At 44.0% G+C, this 18,875-nt stretch overlaps 1 protein-coding gene across 1 annotated transcript in view; it reads left to right on the top strand.

Annotated features, from left to right (window-relative positions):
* The window catches only part of dlgap3 (discs, large (Drosophila) homolog-associated protein 3), a 135,208-nt gene that overhangs the window by 102,447 nt on the left and 13,886 nt on the right, over nt 1-18,875 (top strand). The window contains exon 6 of the mRNA XM_053861761.1: nt 14,014-15,194. Within this exon, the coding sequence (XP_053717736.1) occupies nt 14,088-15,194 (1,107 nt within the window). The 5' untranslated portion in view covers nt 14,014-14,087. The remainder of the gene's footprint in view (nt 1-14,013; nt 15,195-18,875) is intronic.

Genomic DNA, 18,875 nt, shown 5'->3' with positions numbered 1-18,875 from the left:
TTTAAATGGCCAGTATTTGTCATTTGATCGGCTGACCGCGATGACGTAATAAATGCCCATAAATCGGCCGGTGCAGCCCGACTCAAAAGTAAAAAAAAAGAAAGAAAATGACCTTTAACACGAGTTTCAATGGAGTGAAAAAGTTGGTCTTCCCCATGTGACATTGAAAGCGAAGGGGTGGGATGCATGTCGACAGAGACAGTCACTAGCTCTCGTCACAATACTATGTAAGATGTCATTTGGTATATATACAGTATATGTATAGTCCGAAGGTCACCGTGACTGAAACTCAAAATCATTTGAGGTGCTTTAGATACCTGGTGACACTTGGTTATATACAGGAGTGCCATCCCATGGCTAACCCCGACCTTCGTCTTCCTTTTACATGACATGCCGCTGATGCATCAGGATATGCAACAGAATGTGGAAAATGTATTTCAATTGAAAGCCAAATGCATCAACATGAAGGCTGCCTTCGACGTCAACATGGGACGCTAAAATCTGCTCAGGATAGTCGCTACTGGACATATAGGAAGTGAGAAAGTGTTGGCAACCGGACATGGCTGATGTGTACGCCAAAGTCCACATGAAAATAGTCACATTTTAGCGCCCTATGAGCGGGAATATGTTGGTCAAAACAGGGTGTTCCATTGAGGTTTGTGGCTGCATCAGGTAGCGGACTGTGGCTTCCTTCAATGTGGTCTACGGTCAGTGCGTACTGCACCCAGCTGAAGGCAGCGAGTACTGACAAAATCTTGTGGGACCAAAGTGAGGTGACTTGTAGCAGTAGCTCCGTGATCGTAATGCTGTGACTTGCCTCCAACGTTCGGCAACAACTGTGACCCCAGCTTGTCGACACATTTTCTTCGGTGCTGCTTTAAAGACGTGAACCCATCTCTACACAGCGCCACTATCTGGCTCAATAGAGATAAATGATCCGTTTGCACGAAACCAAACACACCATTTCCTGAGCACAATGACAGCTTTACTGGTGGAAACACAGTAATCGTGATGCATTGTTTTCCATTTCTGCAAGTCATAGAGGTAATCAGGTGTCGTTTGCACACGCTCTCTCCTCATTACCGCTCATTAGCGTTTTCCTCTCGACTGCACCGTTTCCACGCTCCGGATTATCTGTTCATCTGCAGACATCGGCACCATTTCCTGATGAATACTTGGTTTAGATTTAATGAAAATGGTGCGGGTGAAGTGTGAAGGCAACTGATCGATGTGAATTCCTTTCCTCACCTGCGTCCATGCACTCGAGGTCCTGAGATACAAGTCGCTCTTGCAAGTGGCTGCCCACATTATGAGAGTCAGGGTTAAGAGCTCAAACATCCATTTGAACTTGCTGTGCTGCGGTTGATTTATCTGATCCAACCGTTCTAATTCAAGCGTAGTATTCCTTCGTCAATCATTTTACTCCTTGCTGTAGTTCATTCTTGTTACAGTTCAAGACGTGGGGCGGGACCCAAGTGCAGTGTTGAAAGAGTCGCAGGAATCAGGAGCGAGTCAATACAATAATCACAAGATACAAAAATATATAACATAAAGCGTCACCGAACCGGGAAAAGAAAACAGAAAACAAATCCAGAACAAATCCGAAACCGGGAAAGAGTCCACAACGGAATGAGTCCAAACGAAAAGCGTCACCGAACCGGGAGAAAGAATGCAAGCAGAGTCTGTAACAGGAGAGCAAACACACAATGAGCAATAAAACAGAGTAAACCATCAAGGTCAATAGGAACGCACGAGTATGGAAGCCCATTTGTGCCAGGTAAAAGAAAAAAAGAAAAACTCGGAGAAAACCCAGCAAAAAAAAAAAAAAAAAAAAAAAAAATCACCAAGCAAAAAAAAAAATAAATAAATAATAAAAATAATCACCAAGCAAAAAAAAATTTTTTTTTTTTTTTGCTTGGTTTTCTCCGAGTATTTTTTTTTTTACCTGGTGGAAATGGGCTTCCATACATGAGTAGGGAGTAACAGAAAACAAAGAGAAAACCAAGAAGCCACACAGAGCAGGGACAACAAAGGGAGTCAAAATACAAAAACTCAGAACACCAGGGTTTAGAAATAGCTGAACAGAAGATAATTCAAAAGGACGGATAAATGTACGCGGGTAGAGAGGAACGAACGCAGATTAGCAGTAGGAGCAAATGAAGCAACAATCTGGCAAGCAGGACTGACGTTGACAGGTTTATGTCCAGGATGAGACTGATGAGGAGATTAATGCCAGCTGTGTTGCCAGTGAAGCTTAAGACAAAGCAGGAACAGGAAACAAAGGCAACCAGAGGTAACAAAATAAAAGCATGAGAGAAAAATACAAAAAGGAACAGACAATAAAGTGCAGACATGACAGTTCGAATCGGTGAGTGGCTCAAGACTCATGATAATCTACCTCATACTTCCTCACCAGACTGTATAGTTAGTGGCACACTACGATGAAACTACGCCATGATCATGAATGAATTGTTCAAGCTGATATGCCTTGGATGCAAAAGTAGTTGCCATCAAGATTTCCCGCAGCTCTTTTTTTTTTCAACAGAGAAAAGTACTTTACATGACAAATTAGTCATGGTGGTGGTCAAGTTGCAGCGATGTGATAAAACTCAATTGTTTTAATTCTTTTAACATGGACTGGGACTTTAACGTGTTATTTATTTTTCTTTGAAAGTGAAGTTATTCATAGAACATATATAAAGATATATCTATCTATATATATATATATCTATATATATATAGATATATATATATATATATATACTCCAGTCTGTTCTTTAGTGAAAGCACTACACACACACATATATATATATATATATATAGTAAAGCATTGAGCCGTGGTCGGAGACAGACCTTTGTGGCATCCCAGTTCTTATTACATTATATGTTGGCTTGACTCATTGCTGTCCACGCAATATTCCAGGTTCACACTGTGATAGCGTTGATTCAAAAGCCTTGTGTTTGCTATCAAGAGAGATGAATGTCTCTATTAACAAAGCCCTTACATTTGGAGCAAAAATACATTTGACAAGGACGAATGTTCCACTTCTTTTTTGTTGATTTTCAAATCCTAGTTCTTATCTTAAGCCCCGGCTTTATTTCCAATCATTTAATAAAGTCAATACTGCTGAATCGCTGAATTATTCCCGTCATCTTCCAGCGTGAAAGACTGTCGGATTGTTCCGCCGTGGATTCCACCTGTCGTATTGTGTTGAAATGTCTTTTATGTGTCGCCTTCATTGGCCAAATATTCCATATTTGACTCACCAATTCCGTAATAGACCGCAGAACGTGTTTCAACAAGGATAAATGAGGGATTCTATCCGCACTCGATAATGAAGTCTTCAATATTTTCAGTTTCCCCTGCGTCTTTTCCAACCGGCTCGGTTCTTGCCTCATTGTTTAGCGTGCTCAGAGGGTGACTATTTTGTTCGTAAGAATGAGTTGGGAGCACAATAGTGGAGTCTCCTCCTCTGAGATAGATATTCTTTTGTACACGGCTTCAATAAATGACTCCTGAATGTCACTGTGGCTCTCGCCCAATCTCTCCCTCATTCTCTACCTGCGATTACAATTGACAGTCAAATGAATCCTGCCTGAATGAGGAGACCTTTTTTCAGTTTTCCAAATAGTGATTCACGCCGATTGGAGTTTGTGTGTCGTAATGAACTCTAAACCTCAATTTTAGGAAAATCCAGTTCCTGTAAGCACCGGATTGGACCTGACCTGAGTAAATGCCAGGCGTGTGTTGAGTGACTGACGCTCATATTTGAGGCAACACTCTTGTAGCTCTATCAAGTCAGTCTGCGTAGCCTATTAGATGGTATCTATAGCTGAAATGAAATTACTCCCGTAATTTGATTTGGATAATCACAGGCTAATAGAAGTGTGTCGCAGCCTGTGATGAATATGAATGCGGAGTATTGAATGAAACGTTGATATGGCACACATCTGCGTCTCCTGGATGTGAGAGGATTTTTGAAAGGGTTCACGGCCTCCCTATCTTTTCAGTTCACTGGAAATCCATTGACTGGAGCCAAAACACGACATAACTGCAATGCAACAGAATGACGTAATGACTTCATGGCATCTAGATTCCTGCAGGAGAACTGCGATGTTTACTCTCTTTTTTCCTGTGCAGCTCAAAAGAGACAAGTCTGGAGTTACACAAAAAAGCCTCTAGCCAAAGACATTTGGCTAGAGGCTTTTTCACAAGAGGTTCAGCCCAACAAAAGAGTTCACACTTGTGATGGGTGGATCGGGTATCATGAAACAGTACTGCAGGGTTGGTGAAACAGTGTCATAAGAGCGACATCTAGTGAAAGATGCCGCTCTTGGTTTATGTGAGGTGATGTGAGGTTTCAATGAATTACTTGTTCACGTCAAACGCGTTTCAGCCGACAGCGCTGTCTGGTGGTTTCATGAAACCTCATCTACCCATCACTCGTACTCACATCTGAAATGGAATGTATCATTTGCATAATACATTCATTCAGATTGAGGGAAAAGTGCTCACGAGCCCATAAATAATGTAACTTAACTGTACATGACCCTGATCTTGACTCACACACATATTTTATTTAATGTATTTTATCTGTTCTTCCGCTCCTTGCACATAAATGGCCTAACAGGGACTTTACTCTAGACTGGTTATTCCCATGCACTAAGTGGTCCCCACACACTGTCCTCACCTGGCCACAGGTATGGTACATCCCGTCATCGCGCTTCCTCCACCTGTTCATTGACCAAACAATTGTCGGTTGACATTAGGAAATGCAGCGGGAAGGAAAACATTTCATTCAGTTGAAAGCCTAGTGCATCAACATGCAACGTGAAAGGCTGACTTCTCTCACCCTGGGATGAGGAGGTCCACATGACGGTCATCAGTATGTCACACACTGCGAGCGAGAATATTGTGTGTTGTAGGAGCCCCGGCTCTTATGGCTGTCCATGTATCATGCTCATCCCTATCTGACCGCGAGGTACCACCACTGGCTGTAGTGATGGGTCGATGAGGTTTCATGAAACAGTGTCCCGATTTTCTACTGTAAAATGTTTGACCTTGGACAAGTAATTCAAGGAAACGTCACAACATTCCTCAACCAAGAGCGCCATCTATTGGCCTCTGAAAATTAGGACAGTGTTTCATCAACCCTGCAATACTGTTTCATGATACCTCATCTACTCTGGGGATGGTGATTCTGGAGGGGTGTAGTTGACCCCCTTCAGAGATATCTGTTGTAGGAGTTTTTATACTGACTACTGTGTCTTACAGCAATCTTAAAGAGGGGCTGGTGGTATAGCCATTTGCTAGAGAATTGAAAAATAAATCAATAGATAAATACATTTGTCTACTGTAAACCAAACCGTGTCTTGAACGCTGCAGTATTTTCGTCATCCAGACCAACCTGGCGACATATTTATCCAGGAAGGAGCAATTCACTTTCCCAGAGGAGCAACAGAACGGCCTGGGAGTTAGATGAAGTTCAGTAGTGTGTTTGAAAGAGAAATGAATTTGGTATCAAGAGTTCATGGGAAGAATTACAATTACCTTGCAAGTAAAAGGCACAGAGATGAGTCTAAGTTGGAGGGAAATAATTAAAGACAATGTCATTTCAGCTACGGCAAGTGAGGTAAAATTGAGAGGCTTTACTGGGAATTAAAAAAGAAAAAGTCAGTCAAATGTGTACCTGGTTCTCTGGCAGCGGCTGTAAAATGTAATTTCACAGGCCTGATTCAATCAAACATTTATTCAAAAGCCATTTCTTTTTTTATTTCTTCTCCATTGATTTGGTTCGCTCTCCGCGAAAGGCTTGAGGCATCACATGGACCTGAGTTTAATTTTGGTCAAAACAAAAATGGCTGATGCTTTTTGATTTAGTGGAATAAAATGTGTGCACAGTCATTCACAATTTTGTTTCGAAAAATACATCAATAAATAAAATAAAATAATTAAAAAAACATGTAAATAAATCACTGCCACTTTTATCCGTGTATAAAATAAATAAAATAAAATTGTGTTGTTTAAAAGCTAAAAGTTACATTCAACAAGCTGCTTCCTCTTGATGGTCATTTTTTGTATATTTCTTTGTATTTAAAGAAATGAATTTAGCAAAATAAACACTGAACTCATTTACACAGAACCGCAGACTAGTAAGCCTTGGCTGAATAATATATTTCCAACAATAAGACCCGACTATTTATTTTGCAGCGTAATGGGATTAAGCGTTATTAAAGCCTCTTCCATCTGTTCAGTCCTGAGCTCGTCCAGACTGCAGTGCTCTCTGCATTGATATTAATGTGCTGCCATGAGCAGCGCGAAAAGTGCAAACAAGTCATTATACATCGGAAACAGGGTGAACTGTGATCCTGCATCGAAGCTCCTGCATATACAATCTCACGTGTAATGATGAATCAAATGAAGATACGGAGATCAATCCCGCGCTTTTGTTCGCGTCGGGTTTCACTGAAAATCCCTTGTTGTGTTGTAGTCCTGCTTTATCAGCGGAAAAGAGAAGGTGGATCATCATCTGGGATCCCAGTGGACGTTGAGCTCTGTCTGTTTGAACACTCGAGTGTGATTTATGCAGATATGTTCCACATGTAGTAACCCAGTTCACCAAGTAACCTAGCAACGCTGTAGTCAGCTGGTCATAATTGGCAATCCGCCGACTGATTTGCATGTGTGAACGCAGTTGTGTTTTTACATCCGGTATTTTCGGGAGCCTTCGACTGACCTGCCAATCTGTGGACAAGCTGCTAACTTGTGAATTCAATGAGAGGATTCAGCCTCCCAACCGTGTGTTCATTTGTGAGTCACCTTACTCTCTAATTCATCTTTGCTGTTTGTTGCCAGATACTGGGATTGTGTTGTAAAGCCTGTCACTCACCCAGGACGTCCAGAGCTCTCAGTGGGTTGGGGACAACTTTTAATTGGTTATCGCATCTCCTCAGGAAACGTATTTATTCCGTCGCATTGACGTCTTTCTTTTCCATGTCGTGGATTGACGGGTCGAAATAATTACTTTGCTGTTGCTGCGCCGGTCCATCAGCGCGCTGTTTATTGAGAAGGTTGGTTTGTACGTGAGTTGATTGTTTTTTGTGTGTGGGCTGATCTGTTGTTTGCTGTGTTGGTTTTGTCTTGTATGTTTATGTGTTTGTTTGCTTTAAGGCAAATAACATCTGACTGAAAAACAATTGAGGAACTTGAGTCCGTGCAGAAGATCTGGTGGTGGTTATCTGCTCACTCCCTGTTCAATGCCATGGTGAGCTCAACCAGAGATGCTAACAAGTCATTTTTTGCAAGTCCAAGTCATTGGTCTTGAGCCCAGATCAAGACTCATCATCTCCATGTGGATCGGTCTACACATCCTCACTCCAATGGCCAATATATTGATGTTGGGAAAGTGGACTTTTGCGTCCTGTACCGGCGACTAAGGCAGCCATCCGCGTAGCATGTGGACGCATCAGGTTTTCAATTGAAGCATGTTCCGCACCATGCACAGAAAGACAGAGGTTGGGGTTAGGTAAGGCAACGGACGGCTCCCCTTTCATGCTACGTGTAGCGACGGGATGAATGCGACTGCCCGTCCATCCCGCACGTGCGACTCCTTGCGCTCAGCAACGCGCAATCCACAACCCCGCCGGGAACGCTACATGTTGAGTAAAACTTTTTTTTATTTTCTCCCCCTGCGAAACCCTCCAGTGCCTGGAATGCTACAGAGGAAGGAAAACGTTTTTTAAATAAATGAAGCACTTACGTGTGAACATCATGAGTCTTGACTCTTCTGCCCTTGAGTCCAAGCTAAGGTTCAAGTGACTGATAGGTGCCACTTAAGTGCGACTCGAGTCCAAGTCGCAGACTTCAATTACAAGGGGCGAAAGGCAGGAATTACCTTCGACAGGCTACCAAGAATGAATCTACTTTCTCTGCCCGACACAGCAACAAAAAGAGCGATTTGATTGTGAAGTGTGTTCAAACACAACTAGCTTAGCAAAATGAAACCTTCTCTTGTCCTTCTCTTATGTTTTATGTTCTACCTTTTCATATAGCCTTAATGTAAGATAACAAATCCAGAGACATGCATCTTGACGTATAGATCAAAAATAGAGTGGAAGCATAGTGGTGTAATTCACCATCAAGAATGAGGCGTAACATGAGGGGAACGGAGAAGGAGGAGTGCGGGACCATAATTGAGGTTATGAGTGAATAAGTGCATCAGAAAGAGTAAAGAGAGGAGATGTAGAGGGATGAGTGCTCTTCGCCAGACGGTATGAAGCCGGGTGACTAATCTGAATTCTCATTGAGTCTTTCATGGGTTTTCTGGTTTGCTTTTAAGCTCTTTTCGCCACTTTTAAGTACTGAAGTCACAAAACTTTATTGACTATGAGGCTCGGAAAGTTTTCAGCAAAATCCGCGCTGCTTTCAAGCTTCAGCCAGAGGTGTTTTCTCACACGTTTAACTTATCCATCAGACCTTATCAAATAGTTGCACCTCTGATCAGTGAAGATTCGTCAGCCTGAACTCATTCAACAGTTACACATCTGATCCTTGAGTCACAGAACAAACAGTGTTGACTTTAGCGTCCCATGGATCTTCGACGACCACACATTGTTGTAGCCATGTCTAGACACAGGAAGTGGGACCTACTTTTGCTACTTTGCTACTAGCACTAGGAGCACAAGACTCACCTTTTTGCACCTAACAACCTCTCACTGTTCACTGAAATGGTTCCTTATAAACCAAACTGCTTGATGCATTCACACATTGTCTTGGTGTTGTTTTTCGTGGTCTGCGGAGGTGGGATTTGCCAGATGTCGCCAAACATTTGCAGGTGGAAGACTCACCTCCGTGTCATTAAAATAAAGTAAACTACAAAAATGTTAAAGCTGACTGAAAATCCTGAGAAACGTTGCATTCATAATAAATAACAGACAATATAGAGTTAAAATGAACTCTCACTTGAACATAAAAGCAGACACATAAACATATCGCTTCCAGAAAAGAATCTATACAGTGAAAATGTGAGGAAAAGGTGGAGAAAACAGGGTGCAGAAATGATGTGAAATAAATAGACTTGCAAAAGGGGTGTTATTAAATGTGACAGGACGGTGGAAATGAATGTGTTTTTAAAGGCGGAGCTGCAGATGCGTGACAGCGACTGTTGAAGAAACAATAGTAAGTGCTGGCTCCCGGCCGGCAGGCCGGACAGGTGTCCAGGCAGAAATCCCACCATAAGCTTCACACAATGTAAATAAGTGGCTTGCAGCTCATTCTGTATTGTCTCTGAGCTGGACTGATACCAGCGAATTCAACTGGCAGGGACACAGCTGTGACAGTCGTCTATATAATACATTGACTTCTGTCGCGTTTCTGCGATGGAGATTTTCCCTCTGTCTCGCTAATGAGAACCTTTATTCACTATACTTGTTCATAAACACAAATAACGGTTGCATCACATCACAATTTTTTTTTAAAATGAGCTCACTCCTGCTGGTCTCCCGTGTACTTCATTTGTGGTAATCTCTCAGTTTTGGTGCTTAATCCAATCATTTTTGTCACTCTCGAAAAATTAATGAGCACTTGAGTGGCTGTGCAGTGACAGGGTGAGAGAGGGAGAAATGAATCAGGGGGAATGAGGGATCGGGAAAACAGGGCAAGAGGAGGAGACTGGACGAGGAAGATAGAGGAACTTACCCCCGGGGCACTTTTCAATTTTGCCCTCATGATGGTGGAACATTTCCCATGTGCTGCGGCCGTCGGCTCTATCGTTCTCTCCCGCGGTTGCTGCTGTTTTTTCCGTTCTGTGGAAACAGTCAGCGCTATCGCTGTTTCCCAGGTAGCAAAAAGAGAGGTAAAGTGATGAGAATTTAGTTGAATAGAAGCGAGTGTGACACGATGACCTTCTTTTGTCAGTCTTGTATCCTGAAAGCCTCCTTAAACACACTCTTGCACGCTGCAACCTTCTCAACCGTCAATCTTAGCCCTCAAAACTAAGTGTTAAGGGTAGTGATGGGTTGATAAGGTTTCATGAAACGGTGTCCTGATTTTCAGAGGCCACCAGATGGCGCTGTCTGCTGTAAAATACTTGGACTTGAACAACTCATTCAATGAAACCTAATATCATTTCTCAACCAAGAGTGGCATAAAGTGGCCTCTGAACATCAGGACGCTGTTTCATCAACCCTGCAATACTGTTTCATGATACCTCATCTATCCATCACTGGTTTAGGGCTACATATGTCTTAGAAGTGGGACACCCCTTAAACGCAGATGCATCCTCAGACTGTGTTTGTTACACATTATTTTGAAATTGACATTGTGGAGCTTATGTTGTTGAGGTTGTCCGTTATGCTGCTGTAAATGGTGCTTTACCAAATACAGAGAGTCATCAGATCTGCTGTGCATGTGGATGTCGACATGATCTGACAATACAGAGTTGCACAGAACATCCTCTGAATGTTGCTGGACATACGTGGATGAATCTCTCACAGGCAAGGGGGAACATATCAACTCATAATGTTGAGCTATGGGAGGGACATGAGTGATGTTGTGGTGAGGAAAAGGAATGTTGGGAGGAAGAGGTTGACTTGTAGTGACTCGGAATGTAAGCCAATGGAAGGAAGAAAATGTGTTTGTAGTCTGGCATCCACAATGAGAGACACAGATCAAGGTAAGTGAGGAGGAGAGTGCGGGTAGGGTGGGCCGGATGGAGACGAATACATCGTTGATCTGTGATTGAAGAGTGGCAGCCAGAATGAAAGAGAAGCTCTGGACAGTAGTGAGACCTGCCACGATGAATGGTTTAGCACAGTGGTTCCCTGAAGGCCCATTTATGTTCACTGTTACATACTGATCTGGATAGTGAGGGAGTCTTCTGTCCGTGCTCTGCGTTCATTTCGCCCATATTTCCATCTGGCTTATGTATATGGACCAAACACGGTACCAACAGGAACCATAGGGGCAATGTTGCTGTTACTACCCGATATGTAGCACTTATAAGATACGACGACAATCGTGCACTGATTGCCGCCTCCTACAACGCTGCCTCCGTTTCGTGCAAGAGATACATATCAATACTTCTTCCACAGTTGCCATGTTTGTTATGGAGTTTGGTCTGGTCATAAACGTTTGCCAACGCAAAGAACGCATGGAAGCATGTGATCAATGATGCTAACATTGTTTGAAATGGACGCGTACAATTTCATGTTTAAAGGCAGCATAAAGGGGTCTGAAGTGTCTGCCAAGATAGTTTGGGGGGGAGAAAAAAAATTACGTACATCTATCAAAACAGAATCGCCTCATTCCACGAAATTCCCTCGCATTTATGAGGTGACACAATTGTTTTCTCGGCTATTCAATTCCCGATTCAATCCCGCCTCTGCGATGGGTCATGCCTGTGATAATGTATTATTATGATGGGTTAACTAGGAAAAAGTCAAATCTGTCTCAGTGCCAATTTCCCAGGATGCTCGTCACTGGCTGGCAGAAGGAGGTCACGCCGAAACACAGCTGAGCCAAACTATTATTACTTCTCATCCAAACACATTTGACCACTGCTGCCCTGTTTTCCACCGAGCTGCGTCTCTTATCGACGCCTTTGACATCCGGCACATGCTGAGGCTGGTGAAAACATCCCCATTGTTTCGCTAATATTCACGCACACCTTTCCATAAACGATTCTTGGTATCAGCCCGGAAGCACGCCGGAGCTGCTCCACAATATCTGCCGTATAACAAAGGCGGCGCGCCTCGCAGAATTAGCCAGCTCCTGTAAAAAGCCGCAGCTGCCTCGTCCGCGTCATTGTTTGTGGTTATTGGCTTTATCTGTTGAGCAGCTGAAAGCCGGCTGCAGTATGTTTCCACACTTCACACGGAGATTGTGGGCTTCTCAAATGATGAGAGATTTCTGGACCTTCCAAATGCAACCACTACACACTCATATTTAACGTGATATTCCATGTCCTGACTGATCTGGTCTTCTCCTATATATAACCAAAGCATCCAACTCAATAGTGGTAACAAAAAAACACCATTTTCAGACCATGTTCATTTTGACTGACAGGAACAAAAACAGCCATGAGGTCAGGATTTCCCGTCCTATCTAGAAAGTCCTGGGCCACCACCCTTCTGGCCACTCCCAGCTGCAACCCCACTTGAGAGTCACCCAGGAGATACCCTGCTAGGCTAAAACAGCCAAAACTGTTTCTACTTTGAGTCTCTCCTGGATGAGAAATGGAGTCACCCTGGAGTCATCCATCTGTTCAGACTCCTTGACAAGTGGGAAAGGCAAAGACCTACTTAATATCCTGCTGGTTGAGGTGATGTGTTGCGACTGCTCAGTTCCTAAAGTTAAGGATGATGGAGGAACTTGAGGGATGAAGCTCACATGTGTGATATTGAAGAGACATTTGTGTGGTCTGACAGGTCCTGAAAAAAAAAAAGAAATGAGCAAACAAAGACAAGAAGTGTGTCGAGGCAGAGACAAGACTCGGGGACAGAAGTAGGTCAGGAGGAGGAAAAATTAAATATAGCGGAGAGAGACGATATTCAGCTCTGCTTTTCCCGGGTGGCTTCCTGTTGTGTGTGTGTGTGTGTGTGCGTGTGTGTGCTTGTGTGTGTTTGTGTCCCTCGATTGCTAGTGGAGATGGACGTACTTGTGTGTGTTTTTGCTGATGATTGGCGGCTACTAAGACTGGACACTGGACATGATTCGATTTACGGGAACAAAACGCTGTTTTGGTTGTTAGTCTTGTGGAAATATTACTAGTACTTTGGGTTGGGATTATGAAAAGTTTTTTCTTCCCCTTTATTGCACGTGAAAAGAGGTGATGCAGGCGACAAAGATGCCTCCATGGTTGGATGCTGTCATCTTCATGTGCGGTGACTCCACAGGCTCCATTTATCGACTATCCTGGCATCTGTCGGCCAGCCCTCATCTCTGTGTGACAGCGGGTAAACACGAGCACGACTACACTCACTGAGGCTCAGCGAGTCCTAATACGGCCAAGTGGCTCCATTTACCCGCACGGAGTAATTTCGCTTTAATCAAACCATGAAATGAAAGGCATTGCTGTCAGCTGTGTGTGTGCGCTGGTTTCATTATTATTGAAGAAAAACGGTTAATGGAAGATGTGATTATATAAGCGGCGAATCATGTCACTCCATTAAAAATTACAGCGGATGATAAAGGTGACTCAGATATGGAGATGATTTTCAGGTGTTTGCGAACTGGTTATTTACGTAAAGTCAATGTTAAACTAAATATAGATCCACGAAAAACACTTTTTAATGCAAATTTACAGTGCATCCTGAATAGCCTCCCTGTACAATATTAGCTAGCTTACTTTGAATCATTCTTTTGAAAATACAAATTGTAGGTTTGTTTGTTTTTTCATTGTATTTCCCCTTATTTTCCTTTTTTTCATATAGAAGAAAGAGTGCATTGATATACTGTAGTATTAAGGCACTTTTTTTCCTCATTCTCAATGAATAGCTCAAACCGAGACTGTAGCCACTTTCGTGCTATAGTAACCTTTTGAGTTCAAAGAACCATTTTGCACCGACCGGGAAGTTTGGGCTTCCCTGCTCCGAATGCTTCCTCCGCGACCCGACCCCGGATAAGCGGCAGAAGAAGGTGAAGGTGAAGGAACCATTTCATTAATTAAATAGTTCCAGGAACCAAATTGCGTGGTCCTAGGAACGGCACGGATTATAGGGGAATGTCGAGTGCCAAGTGGTGTCACTGCCGCATTACAGGATTGCTGAGGTTCTCAAGATGCTAGTTAGCTCTGACTCAAAAACAAGAAGCAGTGATATAAGTGGTTTTCACGGGGACTGACTTGAAAGGACAAGATTAGAAACCAATATATCAGAGGGACAGCTCATGTGGTGTGGCCAAATGGTGTGGACATGGTGGACGAACTGCTCTCCGGCCCTCAGAGTATGCACTTTTGTTTCTGATGGTCACCTCCATTGCATTATTTGCTAACCACTGACTCTTTGTGTTTTTAGGTGAGAACGTTGCAGCCCTGTCTCGTCCACAACGCCCCCTTTCAGCCCGGACGGCCCACCATGCCCCGGCGCATATGAAAGGGTACCATGTCAGCCGCAGCTTGTCCCAGCATTCCTCCGGTGGTGGCGGAGGAGGCTCTTGCCACTGCATGCCGGAGGATTGTGATGGCCATGGCAGGGATTTCTACCACGGTCACGGTGATGGTCACTACTATCCTTCTGGTGGTGCGGCTGAAGCGCTTGCCTTGGAGAGGCATCATTCACACTCCCACTCTCATTCTCATAGCCACTCAGGCGGTGGGACCTTCCCCCGTTCTCACATCAGCCAGCACCCACCTCTCCAGTCCTTTGACTCGTGCGAGGAGTGCCTGTCAGGTCATGAAGGCAAAATGCACCGCATCCCTCCAAACCTGATGGATCAGTTTGAGAAACAGGTGCCATTCCATCCAGATGGTTTCCACACACTGCAGTACCAGCGCTCTCCTGGGGGTGGAGCTGAGCAACGAAGTGAAAGCCCTTCTCGGATCCGACATCTGGTCAACTCCGTGCAGCGTCTCTTTGCCAAATCTCATTCTTTGGAGGCTCCATCCAAACGGGAGTACAATGGCACCAGAGGAGGGAGTGATTACCGCGGTGAAAGAGGAGGTGGCCACAGGAGCGGAGGTGAGGACGGCGGAGGCCACTACTCTGGCCACCAATCTCGCTCAGCTCGGAGGAACAAATCTCGAGAGCGTAGCAAAAGTGGCGACTCACGGCACGAGTCAGGACGGCGCCACCGAAGCCGGACAGCAGGCTGGTGGAGCTCGGATGACAACTTGGACAGTGATAGTAGCTTTCTGGTTAGTGGCGCCAGGAGGGGTTATCCAGCTGGACACGAGAGTCTGGATGCTGCCATCCAGGAGCTAACCATGAAGAGGCCAAAAGAACGTGGTGGGGGTGGTGGCGGTGGGCCCAGCCCTGGGGAGTGCATGGCTTGTACTACAATAGCCCTGGCAGGCAGCGACGGAGCCGGACATCATGGTCACCATGGCCACTCGCTGAAAAGAAGCACTTGGTCGGCGATGACAGTCAGTCAAGCCAGGGAGGTCTATCCATCCACTCGGGGCGGAGGAGGGGGCTACGACAAGGCTCTTGTTCCAGTCGAGAGCAAAATGAAGGAGAGGTCCTTCCACTATCTGCAGGTGAGCACAAGTCATACGCCGTCGTGGACATTTTCATCCCATCTCTTGTGAAGTTGCATCATGACCCACACTCATTTTATTGACAGATGAATGACGGGATGTACTGTCAGAGTGATATTGGAGGTAAAGATTAAATATGGAGACTAAAGTAAAGATGGAAAGAATGCAAGTTGAAATGGATGGAATATAGAACAAAAGGGTAGGATAGAGTGATGAAGGAAGAGAGAAAATATGGATGAATGACTGGGAAATATGGAGTTTTGTCTAAGTGTAAGTAGCAATGACAGATGAATGATGGAGCTTAAGGAAAATATGGACAGAAAGATGGAAATGTGTTTCATGGATGGATGGATGGATAGATAGATAGACGGACGGACGGACGGACGGACGGACGGACGGACGGACGGACGGACGGACGGACGGACGGACAGACAGACAGATAGACAAAGTGTCTCTTATTCCACCCGACCTTCTCTTCCTGACTCGCTGGCAGAGACTGATCCAGATTAAAGGGAATTCATGACCTCGTGAAAATGCAGTGTGAAAGGGACTATTGACATTCTCGCCATTCCGTGCCGACCTGGCACAGGCATCCAATGATAACATTCCTTTTGACCCACACCGGGAACATTTGCTCATTAACACTTCACAACTGCACTGTAAATCATTTGAAGTCAGTTGCTCTCCGTCCATAAGTCACTGCACAGAGATAAGCACCCGCTTACACATCCACAAAACCTTTGCCAAATTCCAGCTGTGCTGTGGCAGAACTGCCACGCAAGCAGTGTTTCCACAGAAGCTGCAGGAAGCCCAAGAGATCCCAGGTGGTCGTTTTGAGCTCTCATCCTTGAGACACATCTGAGGTCTGCCGATAGAAGTGACAGTTGTGGGATAGCATTTTCAAGATGAACCTCATTACTGGAGAATCTTGGAAAAAGTGAGAGCGACACAAAGATGACAATTCATTTTCGTCAAGTGCAGTTCCCAGACGTCAAAAAGTGTGGACCTTTTCTTCATTCCCTAAAGTCCATTCTAACAGATAAGCAATGCTTGTAAAAAAAAAAAAAAAAAAAGAATGGGCTGAGAAAAGGGAGGAAAAAGAGAGAAGGAAAGGTGCTGCAGACGCCGCTTCACCAATAGCAGTAATAACACTCAGGTATAGAGGAGAGATAAAGCAGCCAATGGTCGCTGAGGGCCACAGCCAGACACAGAATGGAAAGAGATTGGGAAAGGGGGATTTGGAGATTAGGCTACAACATCTTCTAAGTGATGACCTTAAAAATATATACTCAGCTGGGTACCAGAACCCCAGGGCATTGGCTCTGTGTGTCTCTTTGTGTGGCTGGCACAGATTCTATGAAGAAAGAAGAAGAGCGAAAAGGTCATTAAACACATGTTGGGTCCACAATTTCCTGTTCGCTGTTGTGAATGTGATGTCTGGGTGGGTGGGCTGGTTTCTTTTATGCCAGAGATTCACACTTCACTTCAACATTTGTTTTTTTCCCTAAAGAAGTACACACCCATAATGGTGTTGCTATTGTCCTTTTTGTGTTCATTCCTTTTTCATTGAGGTATGAAATCGTGAAACGGTGTCCTAAATTTCAGAGGCCACTAGAAGGCGCTCTTGGTTGAGAAATGATGTGAGATTTCATTGAGTTGTTCAAATCCAGACATTTCACAGCAGTGGCCACTGAAAATCAGGACACTGTTTCACGAAACCTCATGAAACCTTCGATACTGTTTCCTGAAGCTTCATCTAACCTCCACTATCATACTGCATTCATTGGGTGGACTTTACAGAGAGGTGTCTGTAAATGTTAGGTAGGCTGGTGATGATAGGACGTTTATTTTGCATTTTGGCACAAAAGATGGAGCTAAAATGACTGCACTGTCAATCATGTGACCAACTTCTTTTTGTGTGGGGAGAGCTCTGTAACACTACTGCCACCTGCCTTTTGTTTGAACTCATGTTAGTGATATGTCATCAGATAGATAAATGTTGGGTAATATTATTGGGTAAAAAAACTGGGTGAAACTGAGCAGCTTGACTGAAGTGTGTGCACTGGTAGGTGCCTTCAGTGTCTACAAAGCAGTGTAAACACCAATGAAACATGTTCATGTTTCCTCATTTGAAATGATGTGGCCGCGATGACAACGTAACCTGGGTTTTCCCATTACACTTTTTCAGTGAAGTGAACTGTTTAGCTCAAGTCCCTGAACTTCTGCCGAGTTCAGCTGTGACACGTTGTTGTGACAGTTATGTCTGAACCAGTCACAGCTCCTCGACGTGTCCACGGACCCGTGTCTAGTGACATTTCGCCTGCAACAGTGTGTGGGTTTGATGGAATTGTGGCCCCTGGCTGCCCAAAATAACAGACGTCTTCGTAATAAGCTGCGAGGTTGAAGTTATTCAAATGGATTGAATTACATACTGCGGTGATATACACGAGTGCTCAGAGGGTGTAAGTTAACAGTGTCGCGCTGTAAATGTGGCTGTTTGTGAGGACATCTGGAAACCACACTCAGCGATCACCACAATAAACAGGCGAGTAGCAGTCTAATGTGTAATGTAGTAGGGAACAGAACACGAGAGTGACCTGGATGGGTACATGCAGATGTAAACAATAGTAAATAATAGTCATTTCGCATTAGAATCTGCCTTGGAAATTGAGATTGCTAACAGCATTGCAGATGGCCACACTATTGTTGGCATATAGTGAAGAGCTGGAGGACTGTTGAGTCGTCTTTGTGAAGATTCTTATGGGTTTGTGTTGCAAAAATCAATACATAGACTTGTAGATTGCTGCTTCCGCATGTAGCGTGTTGCTTCAGCCTTTACCATCTTCCTCCCACAACCTTCTAAACTTGAGTCCTCAGGCATTTTCTTTCCTCACTCCACCGTATATTGCATATTCAGTAGTGATGTGTCGATGAGGTTTCATGACAATATTGAAGGGTTGATGAGGTTTCATGAAACAGTGTCATGTTTTCCAGAGGCCACCAGATGGCACTGTCTGCTGTAGAATTTTTGGACTTGATCAACGCATTCAATGAAACCTCACATCAGTTCGAAACCAAGAGCGCCATCTTGTGGCATCTAAATCTTCGGATACTATTTCAGCAACCATGCAATACTGTTTCATGATACCTCATCTACGTATCAGTAATATTCAGGCATATTCCAAATCCAGATGTCAATGCTTCCACACAGATCATCACAAGCATCTGCACATTGAGGGAATCTAATTCCTGCAAATAAATAAGCCAGTGGTTTCACTCTTTTCATATTCATGAAATGATCATCTCCTCATTGTCACGGAAGTTTTGTTTACCTTCTCTTTTGTGGTTTAATTCAACTATTGTTCAAGCTTTCACTCAGTTTAACAAGTGTTTTCCATTAAAAAAATGATTGAGTCCTCCATATTTATTTTCCTCAGTAATGGATTGTTCATCCTCACCACTGTGTTCCAGCGTGTTCTGAGGTCCCACACGATTAATGACTGTCTGCCTATTTCTGTTGTTTCTTTCATGCCTTTGTGCGAGTTGGTTTCTTGAGCAGACCATCACTCCTCTGCTTGTCCGCTGCTTCCTGCCCACTGAAGCCTTCTGTTTCTTTTTCATCCTATCTTGTTTATTGGCTGTATATCTGTTGCGTTACTTTTACTCGGACTGTCTGTTTAC

This window comes from Synchiropus splendidus, chromosome 4, assembly GCF_027744825.2.
Source record: "Synchiropus splendidus isolate RoL2022-P1 chromosome 4, RoL_Sspl_1.0, whole genome shotgun sequence".
NCBI classification, from domain to species: domain Eukaryota; kingdom Metazoa; phylum Chordata; class Actinopteri; order Syngnathiformes; family Callionymidae; genus Synchiropus; species Synchiropus splendidus.
This window is presented reverse-complemented; position numbering and strand designations above follow the sequence as displayed.